This window comes from Vombatus ursinus, unplaced genomic scaffold (genome assembly GCF_900497805.2).
Source record: "Vombatus ursinus unplaced genomic scaffold, bare-nosed wombat genome assembly UNPS02014794.1, whole genome shotgun sequence".
NCBI classification, from domain to species: Eukaryota; Metazoa; Chordata; class Mammalia; order Diprotodontia; family Vombatidae; genus Vombatus; species Vombatus ursinus.
This window is the reverse complement of record NW_020954572.1, coordinates 12,172,658-12,188,031: the sequence shown is the minus strand read 5'-3', so window position 1 is coordinate 12,188,031 and position 15,374 is coordinate 12,172,658. Positions and strand designations below refer to the sequence as shown.

The 15,374-nt window shown below is 41.6% G+C and overlaps 2 protein-coding genes across 9 annotated transcripts in view; one reads left to right on the top strand and one right to left on the bottom strand.

The window, feature by feature from the left end:
* AP4S1 (adaptor related protein complex 4 subunit sigma 1) overlaps positions 1-11,293 on the bottom strand; it is a 67,627-nt gene extending 56,334 nt beyond the window's left edge. For 3 of the 6 annotated variants that reach the window (XM_027870088.1, XM_027870089.1, XM_027870090.1), the window contains exon 1: positions 10,958-11,293. The gene's annotated coding sequence lies outside the window, so the exon portion shown is untranslated. The remainder of the gene's footprint in view (positions 1-10,957) is intronic. The other 3 variants (XM_027870087.1, XM_027870086.1, XM_027870085.1) reach the window with 2 other exon arrangements.
* STRN3 (striatin 3) overlaps positions 10,531-15,374 on the top strand; it is a 99,647-nt gene continuing 94,803 nt past the window's right edge. For all 3 annotated transcript variants that reach the window (XM_027870084.1, XM_027870083.1, XM_027870082.1), the window contains exon 1: positions 10,531-10,839. In XM_027870084.1, the coding sequence (XP_027725885.1) occupies positions 10,540-10,839 (300 nt within the window). In that variant the 5' untranslated portion in view covers positions 10,531-10,539. The remainder of the gene's footprint in view (positions 10,840-15,374) is intronic.

Genomic DNA, 15,374 nt, shown 5'->3' with positions numbered 1-15,374 from the left:
TTGCCCTTTGGGAAAAGTTCCAAATTGCTCTCCAGAATGGTTGGATCAGTTCACAACTCCACCAACAATGCATTCATGTTCCAATTTTCCTACATCTTCTCTAACACACATATACCTCTAATCTTTTGAGGCTGTAATAGAGAACAGCCGTATCTTCCCACAAACCATTTCTTGTTCTTAATGTAAGGAAGTTTGACTCTGTGTGGTGGTTTTATCCCTCAAGCACTCTACGGTCCAGCCAAACCAGACTTCTTGTTGTTTGTCATATATGAGAGTACATCACTTGCCTCTGTACCTTTTCATAAAGGCTGGAGTGTACTCTCTCCTCACCTTGAACTCTTAGAATCTCAAGCTTCCTTCAAAACTTAGCTCAAATAACATCTCCTACATGAAGCCCCTCCTGATTTCCCTAGTTGCTCCCCCCATTACCTTATATTTACTTCGGATATTTTTTTTCCTGCTTATTTATATGTCTTTCCTTTGTCCAACCCTAAGCCTACAGCTTTCTCCAGAGCCACCTGAGGAGGTATAGGAAGAGACATACATAGGGTTGATGAGACACATTAAGTCCAGGAAGGGGAGGAGGAACACTGGGGAGTAGAAATAGCTCCTTCACATGGCAAATATGATGAGAAAGACCACCATCAGGTAAAAGAGCCCCAAGTTTTCAGAGAGGGCAAAGCCCAGGATGTGCTGAAGAAGGCGTTCCTAGCATAACCAATGATGAGTCTTCCAAAGATAGTCCTGATTCAGCCCCACAGCTGGCCACCCCCACAGTGGCAGCCCCAGCAGTGGTGAACTTGGCTGTTGTATCACTGTCTCCTGAGATAGCATGGGTTTGGAAGCCATGTCTGGGGATGAGTGAAGTCATGGGATCTGATGCTGCTGAAATGCTGAGGCTTTCATCTGATCAAATCTCTGAATGGAAGGAATAAATGGGAATAGAGAGATCTAATTCTGGATATCACCATCTTCTTGCTAGCCACTGTATTTTGCCATTGTAATGGTAATGGTATAGAAATTGTTTTTGGTAAGCTGTTACACGGGCAATGTTGCTTAATTTTGCACTCTATAGACTAGGAAAATAGTAGAACTTACTCAAGAAAAACAGTTTTTAAAATATACCTTGTTGGTTTTAGCTTCATATGTGGAAGGAAAAAACCCCCACTAGATTGGGAGTTAGGAGACCTGGATTTAGTCCAAGTTTGGCCACTGACTAGCTGTTTGACTTTGTGTGGTGAATTAGTAGCTTTAAACCTTAGTTTCTTCATCTGTAAAATAAGAGAGTTAGTCTAGACGACCTGTAATGACAGCAACCATATGATGATATGAAGAAAGGCAATTTCTACTTTTTAATAAGGTTTTCTAAAAAAAAATATATCTCCTTAATCAGACTATATATCCTGATTTTGGGCTCAGAAAATATAGCCATAAGGTAACTGAGCCCATATTATATACATATGTACATATATACATACATACACATTTATTTATTTATTTATTTATTTGTTGACTCTTTCAGATTTGTCCTGGTAACTGGGGAAGAAACTGGAGGAGAATAAAATTTCAGGACTTCTGAGATATCATTTAAAACAAAAGCCAGTTAAAGTATAAAATATGCAATGTTTACACACTTAGATTCTGCCACAAATGTAAATTACATTTATGAGACATGTTAAGTCATTACAAAAATTGATTTACAATACAGTAAGCTTTCTAAAACTCCTTAATTAGCTACCCTTCCCCACTGGGGACGGCTAAGTAGCATGGTGGATAAAGTGCCCGACTTGGAGTCAGGAAGATTCACTTTTCTTAGTTCAAATCTGCCCTCAAACATTTACTAGCTGTGTGACCCTGGGCAAGTCACTTAACCCTGTTGGCCTCAGTTTCTTCATCTGAAAATGAGCTGGAGAAGGAAATGGCAGACCACTCCAGTATCTTTGCCAATAAAAACAAAACAAAACAAAAAAACCCAAATGGGGTCATGAAGAGTTGGACATGACTGAAACAACTGAACAACAATAAATAACCCCACTGATAATGCCAAAGAACTAAACTTTTATATCAAGAGTAAGGGAAAGGAGAAAGCCTCTGCTGGAATTAGGGACCTCCTTCTGTGGATCATGCAGTGCAGAAGGGGAAACTGTCTTTTTAGATTTCATTTTTCCATAGTTTAGCAACTATGGAAATTTTCATTTTCAATTGCTTTTGGAGGGTGAACTAGAAATAAGATGGTTGCCGGTTTAAGATAGGAAAAAAAACCGGACATCATTTTAGCTGCATAAAGAAAGAGGGGTTGTGTGCTCAAGTCACAGAATTCGAGGTGGAAGGGGGACACCCCATCCATGGCACAAATCTTTTCCCAACTTCTTAGACAAGTAATCATCTGGCTTCTTCTTAAATACCCTTAGTGATGGGTATTAATACTTCCCAAGGTAACCTATTTCTTTCTGGCAACTTCTAATGGTTAGGAAGGTTTTTCTTGTATAAAACTGAAATGTACTTTTCTGTAACTTCTTAATTTGTAACTTTTTATCCTCCAGATCAATCCTACTGAACTCAGACATTTCCATGAAGAAACCAGTGCTGACAGAGACTGCAGGGATTAAGGCTGAAGTTGTTGGCGGCACAGTGTACCAAGTAAAAGCATAAAACTGAGGTCCCTCTTAGTTTGATAACCTGTGAGTTTCCCAGGACTAAATCATGAAAACCTAAATTCTGGAATTCATCCTTGCTATTTCTCTTAAACATTGTGTTGATTCCTGGCTTTAATTCTATTTTTGCTTCAGACAGCTCTTTTCTGCCTCTGGCCCTTTCAACATGATGAGTTTTCTTCCTGGTATTTGTTCTTGGCTTTGTCACACTTTGAGTCTGACTCTTTCCAGCACAGATACCCCTGTTCCCCAAATTAGGGAGGCGTTCACTTGGTACCATGACAATGACAGGCTACAGTATAAGATAAAGCACACAATCTCTCTTCCATATGATAGTTCTTCAAATATTTTAAAATAACTATCATTTACCCTCTGTTTCCCCTTATGGATCAAATAAGTGGGCCACACCTGAAGATGTTATGGGAGGCATCTTCACACCAGAATTCTAATTAGAATCTTGGAGCTGATTTATTCTACAAGCTTCCCCAGGCCTTGTCTAGCAAATGCCTACCTCTTGCTTCAAAGTGGCTGAGTGATCAAAGGGGTTTAGCAGAATTTATAGCGAGAAGAGACCTCACAGGTCACCTAGTTCAATCATGTCATTTTACATATGAGGAAACTGAAGCCCAGACTGAAGGGATTTTTCTCAAGATCAAACAGGTGGTAAGGCTCATTATCTTCTGTCTCAGTATTCATGTTCAATCTCATGTATCATGTTGTCTGTATTGGATTTGTTAATTACACAGTTATTCCATAGGTGTTATTCTAAAAAGCAGTAGAATGGTTAGGGAAAAGAGAGATCATAAAAAAATTAAAGAATAAGTGGGTTTTGAGAAAATACAAAAGTGAATAAATTCTTTCTAAGGATTTTGGTTACGAAAGGAACAAGGAGAGAGGGAATCTTAGCTCAAAGGAATAGAAGGATTGAGGGAAGGGTTTTTTTTTTTGGAGGGGGTTGGGGAGAATGAAAAAAAAAAAGAACTTGGTATATTTGTAAGCTGAGGAAAATGAACCAACAGAGAGATAGGAAGTAAAGGTTATAAGAAAAAGTGAGAATAAATGAGATGGTAAGGGCTATGAAGAGGGGATGGGATCAAGAGTTTGTTTTGAAAAGGAAGGACTCCTTGAAAGGAAAGATGAAGCAGATGGTGAGTAAAGACATTAAAAATTTTATAAATGAAGACGAGGGGAATGGAGGGAGCTTGTAGTTTATAGCATCAATCTTTTTAGAAAATAGGAGATATGGTCATCTGATGATATCAAGGAGGCTATGTTTGTAGCAGCGAGACTTGAAGAGAAACAAAAAAGTGTGGAACAAAGTCCATTTGTAATAATAATACTAGCCATTTATATAGCTCATTAAGTTTTCCAAAGCACTATCACTTACATCATTTTCTCCTTACAACAACCCAGTGGGGAAGGTGCTATTATTATTCCCATTTTATAGACAAGGAAGATGGAGAGAGGTTAATTTGCTCAGGGTCACACAGCTAGTGAACGTGTAGGGTGGGATTTTGAAAACTGGCCTTCCAGACTTCAAATTCAACACTGAGCTACTTAGTCACTCTTGTAGCAGATTCCATGCCACAAAATCCAAACATGGTCAGATGTATGACTAAAGCATTCATCAGGTTTTTCTGCTTTTCAATTATGCATTCTAGTCACTCAGTCAATAAGCATTTATTGAGGCACTGTGCTAGTAAGTTCTAGGGATACAAAGAAAGGCAAACATGTGGTCCTGACCCTGGAGGAGCTTATATTCTAAAGGGAAGACAACAGGTAAAGATCTATGTACATACAAGACATTTACATGTAAATGGAAGGTAATCTAAGAGGGAAGGCACCAGCAGTGGGAGTTGGAGGAAGGGACTATGTTACTGTGAACTGTTTATTTATTTAAGGTGGTTAGTTCTGTTAACAATTAAAAGATACAGTTCATCAGCGTCATAAAGCTTAACCAGTTGGAGAATATCCTGAAGAGGGCAAATAGAATGGCAGTGGGTCTGCAAAGAATGATGTTTGTGAGTCAGCCTTCAGATGAGAAGACTTAGGCAATATAAGATTTCTCCTACTCCATACCTCAAAGCCTCTTTATATTCTTCACTCATCTTTTTCTTTGCTCTAACCCTGGGGATGAAGTGGCCCTTCTCCTTGTCAAGGTTAACTCTTCTACCTGTGCTTTTTTGTTTTTAATCAGTTTTAAAAAAAAAAAAATGAAGATTTGCCTCCTCTCCTTCTGTACTCCCTACCCACATTGAGGAAAAAAAAGAAAAACAAAATTCTCTATTACAAAAATGTATAGTCAAATAAAACAAATTCCCAGGAAGGCCACATCCAAAAAAATGTCTCCATCTGCACCGAGTCAGCTCATTTCTACATGAGTCTTCTGGAATTGTGGTTAGCCATTGCATGGATCAGAGTTTCTAAGACTTTCAAAGTTGACTGTTTGGAACCATCCTCTTCATCATTTCGTACAGCACAGCAGTATTCCATCACATTCATATGATTTGCTCAGCTATTCTACAACTGATGGGCACCCTTTCAGTTTCTAATTCTTAGTCACTACAAAACAGAGATGTTATATTTTTGGATATATGGGTCCTTTTCCTATTTTCTTAATCTCTTTAGGGTATAGACCTAGTAATGGTATCACTAGATTAAAGAATTATGCATAGTGTAGTAGTTTTTGGGCACAGTTCCAAATTGCTTTTCAGAATGGCTGGGCCAGTTCACAGCAATACCAACAATGTGTTCCAGCTTTTGTCATTTTCTTTTTTTATTTTTTGGTCAACTTTGCCAATCTGCTAGGTGTCATGTAGAACTTCAGAGTTGTTTTCATTTGCATTTATCTAATTATAAGTGTTTTAGAGCCCTTTTTTCATATAGCTTGGATTTCTTCCTCTGAAAAGTGCATGTTCATATCCTTTTGCCATTTATCAACTGGAGAATAACTCATATTCTTATGTATTTGAATCTGCAGCCTATATATTTTCGAAATAAGCCTTTATCAGAGAAACTTGCTGCAGTTTTTCCCCCATGTACCTGCTTCTCTCCTAATTTTAGCTGTATGTGCAAAAAGTTTAAAATTTTACATAATCTAATTTACCCTCTGTAACCATCTATTGTTTGGTCATGAGATCTTCCCCTATCCAAAGATACAAAAAATAATTTCTCCTTTGCTCCTCCAATATGTTTATGATGTTGCCCATAATGTCTAAGCCATGCATCCATTTGGAGCTTATATCGATATATGGTGTGAGTTATTTATTGGTCTATACCTAGTTTCTGCCAGACTGCTTTCCAATTTTCCCAACAGCTTTTTCAAATGCTAAGTTCCTTCCCAAATAGCTGGGATCTTTGGGTTTACCAAACATTCTGTGCTTATTTGTTTCTGTGTATCTATTTGTGCTTTTGACTCATTCTGCTCCTGTCTTCTTTAGAAGCTTGCTCCATCATTCTCATCTTCAATAAATTCCTATCTTCTTCGATGCCTTATAAACATGCTCAAGTCTCCCCATCTTTAAAAAAAACCCCAAAACAAAAACACCTTTCTTTAAGCCTGCGACCCCCTCAAATTATTCTGTATCTCTCTCCTTCCTTTTATTGCTAATCTACTAGTAAAAGTAATATACACTGGCCACCTCTTCTTCCTTATTACTTGTTCTCCAAAGTTCCCAATGATCTGGTGGCTAGATTTGATGGGTCATTTCTAAATCAACTCCCTCCTTGATCTTTTCGCAGTCTCTGACAATATTGACCATTACCTCCAGGAATTTCTCTTGGCTTCTGAAACACTACTCCTTTCTGGTTCTTTTTCTACCAATCTGAACATTGCTAGTTAATCTTCTATTATGCCCTAAGTGCCTCCTCCAATGCTTTGTCCTGGGCTCTCTCATTTTATCTTTAAACTTTTTCCTTTGTGATTTCATTGGCTCCCACATAAGTTTAATTATGACTCTACACTGATGACCCTGACATCTCCATATCCAGACCTGTTTTCTCTACAGAACTCCAGTTCCACATCTCTACTGTCCTATGCATAGGCCTGAACAAGCAACTCTCCTGGTGAAAAAGACATTCCATCTCTCTTGGCCCTGGACCTTCTCTCTGCCCCCCCCCCCCCCCCATGCTTTAAATGTTCTCCATCCTCTGCTCTGCTACTGAGCTCCCTGACTTTCTTTACGTCCTTTTTTACAGGAAGCCTACCGCAATCTCTCTTAATTCCAGTGCCTTCCCTCTCTTTATTATTTCCTATTTATCCTGTACATAGCTTGCTTTGCATATATTACTTTGCATGTTGTCTCCTCTATTAAACTATAAGCCCTCACGGGTAAGGACTGTCTTTTGCCCCTTTTTGCATCTCCAGCAATTAGCAAGGTCCCTGGCATATAGTAGGTGCTTAATAAATGTTTGATTTTTTTGGCTCCTTGTTTCCTCTAGAATAAATACAAACTCCTTAGATTGGCATTTAATAACCTCTCTAACAAGAGTCCAACCTAACCTTTTATTTCAAATTACCATGCCCTGGAATGCTCTTTCTCTTCATCTCCGACTTCTGACTTCCTTCAAGTCCCAGCTAAAATCCTACTTGCTACAGTAAGTCTTTCCCAATCTCTTTTAAGACAAGTGCCTTCTTTCTATTGATTATTTTCAATTTATCCAGCATATAGCTTGTCTGTTTGTACCTCTCTGCATGTAGTCTCCCTCGTTGGAATGCGAGCTCCTCAAAGAACAGCAAATGTTTTTTACCTGTCTTTGTATCCCCAGTGTTTACTGACTGACTATACTCTACGTGCCAGTCAAACTGGGCTCTTGGCTATTTCCCAGATGACATGCCATCTTCTGCCTTTATGAATCTGCATAAGTTATCCTCTAGGCCTAGGATAGCATTCCTCCTTCACTTGTACCTCTCAAAATCCCAGTCTTGTTTCAAGACTCACTTTACATGTCACCTCCTCCTTCCCTGAACTATACTCCCAATAGTCTCAAGCTAAAAATGTTCCATCTCTTCTCAATTATTCCTAAAGCATTTTTTTGAGATCTCTCCTTTACCCCCATAACTAACAGCATATTTATGGATGTATGTGCCTTATTCCATCCATCCCAGGAATGGAATATTTTGGGTTTTTGTGTGTTTGTATCCTCAAACATGCACCTAACTCTGAGCTTTACCCCTCTCCCTCTCTCGTTTCTTCTAAGTCTTTTTATCCTCCAGACTAAACACTCTTCATTCTTTAATCCATTCTTTTTTGGGAGGCACTTAAACTTAGAGAAGAGTTACTTAAGCCCTTACCAAAAGGCTATTTACTCTAAGACGGTAGACACTTTTAATAATAATGGTTATCTGGTTTCCCAGTCCATAACAGATTGAAAGCAGCAAAGTGAAAGCAAGGCCAGGGTATATTCTGGGAAAGCGAAGACTTCTTGTTGAGTTGTTTTTCAGTCTAGTTGGACTCTTTGTGACCCCATTTGGGGTTTTCTTGGTAAAGATACTGGTTTGCCATTTCCTTCTCCAACTCATTTTACAGATGAGGAAACTAAGGCAAATAAGGTTAAGTGACTTGCTCAGGATCACATACCTAGTAAGTGTCTGAGCCCAGATTTGAACTTGGGAAGATGAGGCTACTCCAGGCCCGGGACTCTATCCACTGTGCCACTTCACTGCTCTTAAAAAGACCTTTATCCATTCTTAAAAAGTTGTTTTTTATTGATCATTTCTTTACTTGATATAGTTTGGGGCCCTGCACCATTTTGTTTATCCTCCTTTGAATAAGGAAAAATGTTGTCAAGGTCCCTTTGGTGACATGGCCCATAAAACTGAATACAGTACTCCAAGCAAACCATGAATGTCAGAGATTTTGTTCTGGTCAGTAAATTCACGTTAACTAGTTACTTGTCTCTACACAGTAGAAAATGGGCAAAGCACTTAAATATAAGCAAATCTCAAGGATATGGGGCAAAGTTTGTTTAATTTCCCAGACATAGATTGAAGAGGACATTTAAAAGGGTTACACAGTCCAAGATCATACCTTAGGAAGGCTGCAAAGTATCTGAAATTCTTACTTTTAGAAATTCATTCCAATAATTTACAGTTTCTTTTAAACAATTACTGTTCAGGAGGCTAACACATTAAATAAGCCTTTGAAGTTTGTAAATTAGTTTATCAGAGACAGTAAGCCAGTTACTTGGGAAGGCCCATAAGACAGATAAATTTTGCTAGGGTGTGGCTGGAGAAGAATGGAAGGGAGAGAAAAAGAGGAACTGGAAGCCTGATGAAGGTGGAAAAAAGCACTGAATTTGGAGTAAAATGAAATGGGTTAAGATCGTGACCTCTACTATTTACTATATGTAACCTTGGGCAAGTCACTTGACTTCTGAGCCTCAGTTTCTTCATTTGTAAGATGAAAGCTTTGAGACTGTGACTGACAAACTTTTATCAATAAACATTTGTGCTAGGTGGGGAAACAAAAAGTGGCAAAAACGCTTTAGAGAGGTGGTTAAAAGAGAACTCTCAGATTCAAGTTACAAATACAATAAAAATCTTATCTGATTTATCTGAATATGTCTTCATAGCACTGGGGAAAAGCGCTGCTGTTCTCCCCATCTCCCCCCTCCCCCCCCCGACAAAGTCTGAAAGACCCAGTGCCGTCCATGCAAGCACCTAAGCCTGCAGTCTAGACCTTGAATGGCTAGGATTTGAAGCCGTCTAAGTTAGGGGGATCTCCGGCGCGGTACCAGGGCACCCCAAACAAAGAGGGAAGGGCCTGGAGGTGAGAAGAAAAAGGAACTCTAGAGGCTACCTTCCTTTACCCCCTCCCACGTGCCACACAAGCGGGTCACCCTCAGCAAAATCCTCTAGATCAGTCCAAGACATAAGCGGGGGGGGGGAGCGCAGTAAAATTACACTCCCCCTCCCCAAAGAGCCGGAACCGTCGTCCGTCGTAAGTCCAGCGTGGAAGGTATCAAACTGGTCTCCAAGTCCAAGGGATCAATCTCTGACCGCCGAGCCTGGGTTACTTGCCAAAAGAGAGAATCCCAAAAGCCCTTAACAGAGAAGAAGCTGCTATGGGACAAGAATCCGAGAAAGAGGGAGTGACAGACAGAGAAAGAGGCCCCGACACTTTGGGGCGGCGTGAACTACGCCAGGAATGCGAAAGAAATGTTAGGAATCCAGGGCTGGCGGAGGCTGGTGGCCGGTGGAAGAGCAAAACCGGTTTAAATCCGGCCACTGGCAGCGGCCTCCCTGCTCGGACCACAAACCCGGGTGCAGGGAAACGAGTAGGACGGGACGAGCTTACTCGGGAAGGCTGCAGAGAGGAAAGTCCTGCTGTCCAGATTTTATCGCGCACCTAAAAGTGAGAAGAGGAGCCACTGGGCACAGCGCGAGGAGCGAAGCCCCTGAGCTGAACTGCGCTGGGCTGGGGGGAGGGGAGAAAGGGGAGACCCACAGCTCCTCCCATCTCCAGTCTTGGCTCCTCCCTTCCTTAATGCGCTTGCGCAACGGCGGAGCCCGACTCTATTTGGCTATAAGATTTGCGGCAGCGGCACCAGCGTTGCTTACCCAGCATGCCGCGCGGGGGCGACGGCTGTACGACTACCCCTTTCCCTCCCCCGTTCCCCCACGTTACCCTCCTTTCCCCCTCCCATCCGCCCCCCCTCCCTCCAGTGAGTGAGTGAGACGGGCAGATGGAGGAGGGACTGTAATGGCGGCGGCCGGCAGCTCCCTACTCTGACCCGCGGCAGACACTTAGCAACGACCCCCTCCCCGCCCCTCTCCCCGCGGGCCGCCGCCCAGCCGCCCGTGCGGGGCCACCTTCCTCCTCCTTCCCCCCCGCCCCCGGCCGTCCGCGTTTCCCCCCGCGCCCCGGCCGGGGCCCCTCACACAATGGATGAGCTCCCGGGAGGAGGCGGCGGCGGCCCGGGGATGGCAGCCCCTCGGCAGCAGCAGCAGCAGCAGGGGCCGGGGGTTAACATGAACCTACAGCCGGGAGCCGGTGGAGGAGCGGCCGCCGGCGGGGGTCAGCCAACGGCGGCGGCGGCGGAGGGTGCGGGCCCCTCTACGGGCCCGGAGCTGTCCCGGCCGCAGCAGTACACGATCCCGGGCATACTGCACTACATCCAGCACGAGTGGGCGCGCTTCGAGATGGAGCGGGCGCACTGGGAAGTGGAGCGGGCCGAACTGCAGGTAGCCGGTCGCGGGACCCCGGGGGTGGGGGGGACCACAGGACCTCGACGGGAGGGTGGAGGGGGTGGGGCCCGCGCGGGGATCCCGGGCCCGAGGGCACTGGGTAGGCGAGACGTACCTTGGGGGGCCCAGGCTGAGGAGGAGCGGCGGCGGCGGCAGCAGGTCCCGGCCGGGGTCCCCCTCCCCCCTCCTCCCTCCGGCGGCGGGAAGCCTTCTCCGAGGCCCTCACTGGCTGCGCGGTGCGGGCTTCCTCGGGGCAGCCATTTTGGTTTCTAGTATGGCGTCCGCCGGGGCTTCGACGGAGGTGGCGGCGCCGACCCAACCTGGGGATCCGTGGCCCCGGGACGATCCCCCCGCCGAAACCCCGGGTAGGGGAGGGAGGCTGGCCGCGGGACGCGTGCGCCACGGCAGCCCTTAACCCTTCCCCCCTCGGGCCAGAAACCTTGGCCCGGAATCGTGCCGGGCTCTTCCTCCTCCCCTTTTCTCCTCCTCCAAGTAGGTCCTCCCCACCCCCACCTGCCCTTTGACAGCTGCCCTCCCCTCCCCGGGGTATCCGGGCTTCCTCCAAACAGGATTTTAAGTTTTCACTCCCCGCCTGGTGAAGCTGGCTTGGGGGGGCCCGGTTCACCCAGGTGGTGTGCCCCCCCCCTCCTTTGGGTTCCTAACATTCCTCAACTTCGGGCCAACTCTTGAACTCTTGGATAATGAATAATTCCTCAGTGACTTCAGGTTGCTTTACTTTTCTCCGTGTCCCAAGCAGTCACTTCCTTCTCTCTGCTACTGGGTGTTAGGCGAAAGAGAAGAGGGCAGATTGGACTTAAATCTGGTTGGAGTAAAGATTAGTTATTTTCATATTTCAAGCTCCCTTTTTGGGGAGGAAATGGAAAATGAAATATGCCTCACTCATCCTCAAAAATGGGAAGAACATGAGTGTGTAGGCTTTTGTAGTAGGGCAGGGACTTGGATTTAAGAACCTACTGTTGATATATCTGTTGGGGAAGAATGTTTTAGTGGACATTTCTAAAGTGTTTATTTTTAAGCCCCTTTCCAAGGCAAATTTAGGACTAGGGGGTGGGGAGCATCTCCGGCTCGAACGCCCTGCACCTGTTCTTTTTTTGACAAGAATATGTTTAGTTTGCATGCAGTATTGTAGTTCACTGGATGTGTGGACACTAAATAGTTATGGAAATATAATATGGAGGGGAAATTATACCCACTTTAAAAAGATCTCATCTCAAGTATGTAAACCAGTTTTGAAGACAAAAAAGGTTTTGGTTTTTTTTTTTTTTTGCTCTTATAAATAGTAAAGTAACAAAATGAGGTTAATGATTTTTTTTAAGTGAAAATAATAATTTTGCTTTTGAAATTGTTTTTGTCAAGTCTTAGGAAAATAAGATTATGAGATTCATTAGATACCTGTCAGGTTTTTTTGTTTTTGTTTTTTTGGCTAGGCAGTGGGGTTAAGTGACTTACCCAGGGTCACACAGCTAATAAATGTCAGGTGTCTGAGGCCAGATTTGAACTCAGGTCTTCCTGACTCCATGGCCAGCCCTCTATCTGCTGTGCCACTTAGGTGCACACACACCCCTCCCCCCCTTTTTTAAAAACTTTTGTGGATTTTATCTCATTTGATAAAGTATTGGACTTTAAAAACACGAAATTAAAAAAAATGTTTAAAGGCTTATTGCCTTTTACGTTTTGGGGGTATTTTTAATATGTACATGTGATACATGGTGCATTGTGCATTTTAAATGTTTTATTGAAAGTTTGTAGTGACCTACAGATAATATGTACCATGGACTACACTGTTACCCATGTAAGTGGACTAATCATATTAGAAAAGGGTTTAGGGTTTTTTAAAAGCATATATGTTGGAATTTGAATTTATTTTATAACATTATACTAGTGTCCATAAGTATGAAACATGATGAAATAATTTGTATAGTATGGTAGGTGGGTTTGAAACTCGGTGAGGAAGAATTACTAGGTATGATCATTTGTCCCATTTTTCTATTGATGATTTTGAAATGCAATAATGCAGTCTAAATGTTGATGATTAGTGTGTTTTATAAGGAATTAATCCTAGGATTTGTATTTTAGGATTTTTTCTAAATAAGAATTTCATTAGTCACTCTCATACTGTAGTGTAACACAAGCACTAGAGATGTTACTGGTTTACTACTGGAGTTAAGTTAATAATGTTAATCCTATAATGTCTGTTTTGACTTTGCCCTTTCTATCTTTTCTCCTATTGATACTCCTTTCCCCATGCAGCAGCCTATCTATGTTTGCCAGTTCTGGGAAAGTCTTGTCCATGTCCTCTTGTAAATCTTCCAAAGAGAATGGCTCTAACCTATATATCCTGGGGACCTTCCTCTGCTGTTCTTCACATTGCTAGGTCACAAGGACCCAGGGTGCTCATTAGTTAATCTTTACTCTTGCTAGTGACCAATCCATATTTTTTTTTTGTCTCTGACATCTGGTAAGTTATTTCTCCTGTGTAGCTCACACCCACTATGTACCTCTGCATTTGCCTCTAATTCTTCAGAAACCTAAGTACAACGCAAAGAGTAGAGTATCTGTAGTCAGACAAGGTGGGTTCAAATTCTAGTTCACCCATTTAACAATTATGTGAACCCACCCAAGTCACAGGAACCCGCTGAGACTTAGTTTCTTTCGCCTTCTATGAAAATAAGGGGGTTGAACTAGATTACTTTTAAAGTTGCTGTCAACTCAGTGATTCATCTTTGATGACTCCCCAAATATACGCTATTACTAGGAGAATACAGTATTGTTCATTTAAAGGATACATCTTAATTAAAGGAAAAACTTACCACCAAAAGCAGTACATTTTTTCCCAAAAGCAAAACAACCTGTCCTTCACATGACCAATTCTGAGACCAGGTTACTTACTCCAGAATAAATGTATTGATTGAACCAGTTTTGTGAATTGTCCAAGTCATTTCTGAGGGAGATGCTTAAACTAGCAAGGAGGCTGTATTTGGAGGCCTGGGACCTTAGTTTGAATCCTTATTCTTGCTTTCTGCTTCTGTGACATTGGATAAGTCATTTCCCCCATAAAGGTCTCAGTTTTCTCATTGTGTAGAAGTAGGAGGTTAGATTAGTTAGTCAAAATTCTGTGGTCTTAGGATTCTGCTTGCTCATAAAATTAATTTCAGCAGAATGGTTTTGCATATACCAGCTTAGTTTTTCAAGACAACATAACTTCTGTTTCTAAGCCATAGGGATTGTTATGTGCTACTTTTGAGACATAAAAAGTTCTTATTTTCTTTGACAGTTTTTGAAAGTCAGTAATATTTATTTCAAATGTAAACTAGTTACTAATTTTCTCAATTTTACAAATAGCCTATTGAGATTTTTTTACTTGTTAGGTTTTCATTGACATTTACCAGTTGTGTTTTAGAATATGTGGATGGGGGGGTGAATTCATGTCATTATTTTAATGAAGTGTCAGTGCACTTCTAATCATAAATTTATCTTTTCTAATTTATTATTTATTTTAAATATTCTTTTCTTTTTAAATTTTGAGGTCTAAATTCTCTCCTTGCCACCCATTGAGAAGGCAAGCAGTAGAATATGAGTTATCCATGTGAAATCATGCAAAATATTTTTTAAAAAAGGAAGAAGAAAGATAATTATACTTCAGTTTGTACTCAATTCATTAGTGCTCTCTGGAGATGCATGGTATTTTTTCATCATTGAGTCCTTTGGAATTGTCCTAGATCATTGTATTGATCAGAGTAGCTAAGTATTTCATAGTTGATCATCATTACAACATTGCTGTTATTTGCTAATTGTAAATTTAAATGTATTGTAAAGACGAGCCTTATAACAATTAAAATACAAGTTATATCACTTGCATAAAACCTAGCATATATGCATGTATGTATGTGTATATATGTATATGTTATATGTGTGTATATTTTTTCTCAAAATATGATTCCTTGAGTTGTCCATTATTAGAAGTATTAATAAAATTATAAATGTTTTGAACTCAGATAAATTATGTGATAACCTTTTAATATGTGAATTTTTATCCTCTGAAAAAGATACTTTTAGGTATTGTGAACCTCTGTGAACAGGAATTTGACCTAAGCCTGTTTTGGAATCACTAGGCTTATTTTATATATACATATATGTACTATATTTACTTAGTTCCGAATATGTTTTATCTGTGAAATGATAGCTCCTTGAGGGAAGGAATTGCCCACTTTTGTATTGGTATCACTGATGCCTGGCACTTTTTTCCCCCACTTGCACTGGCCCGGTGATTTCAGAGGTGTAGAGTATTCCCCTCTACAATGGCAGTCAGACTTTGTTCTGAAACTTAATAGTTTTGGAGAGATGCTTGAGGCACTGAAAGGTTATGACACAACTACTTATTAGAGGCAGTACTTGAACCTAGGTTTTCTCACTCAGAAGTCAGTTCTCTACTTGCTTTACCACTCTGCCTTTTGCCTGGCATATAGTTGGTACTTAATAAATACTTTGTTGTAATGGGTTTCATTGCAGAA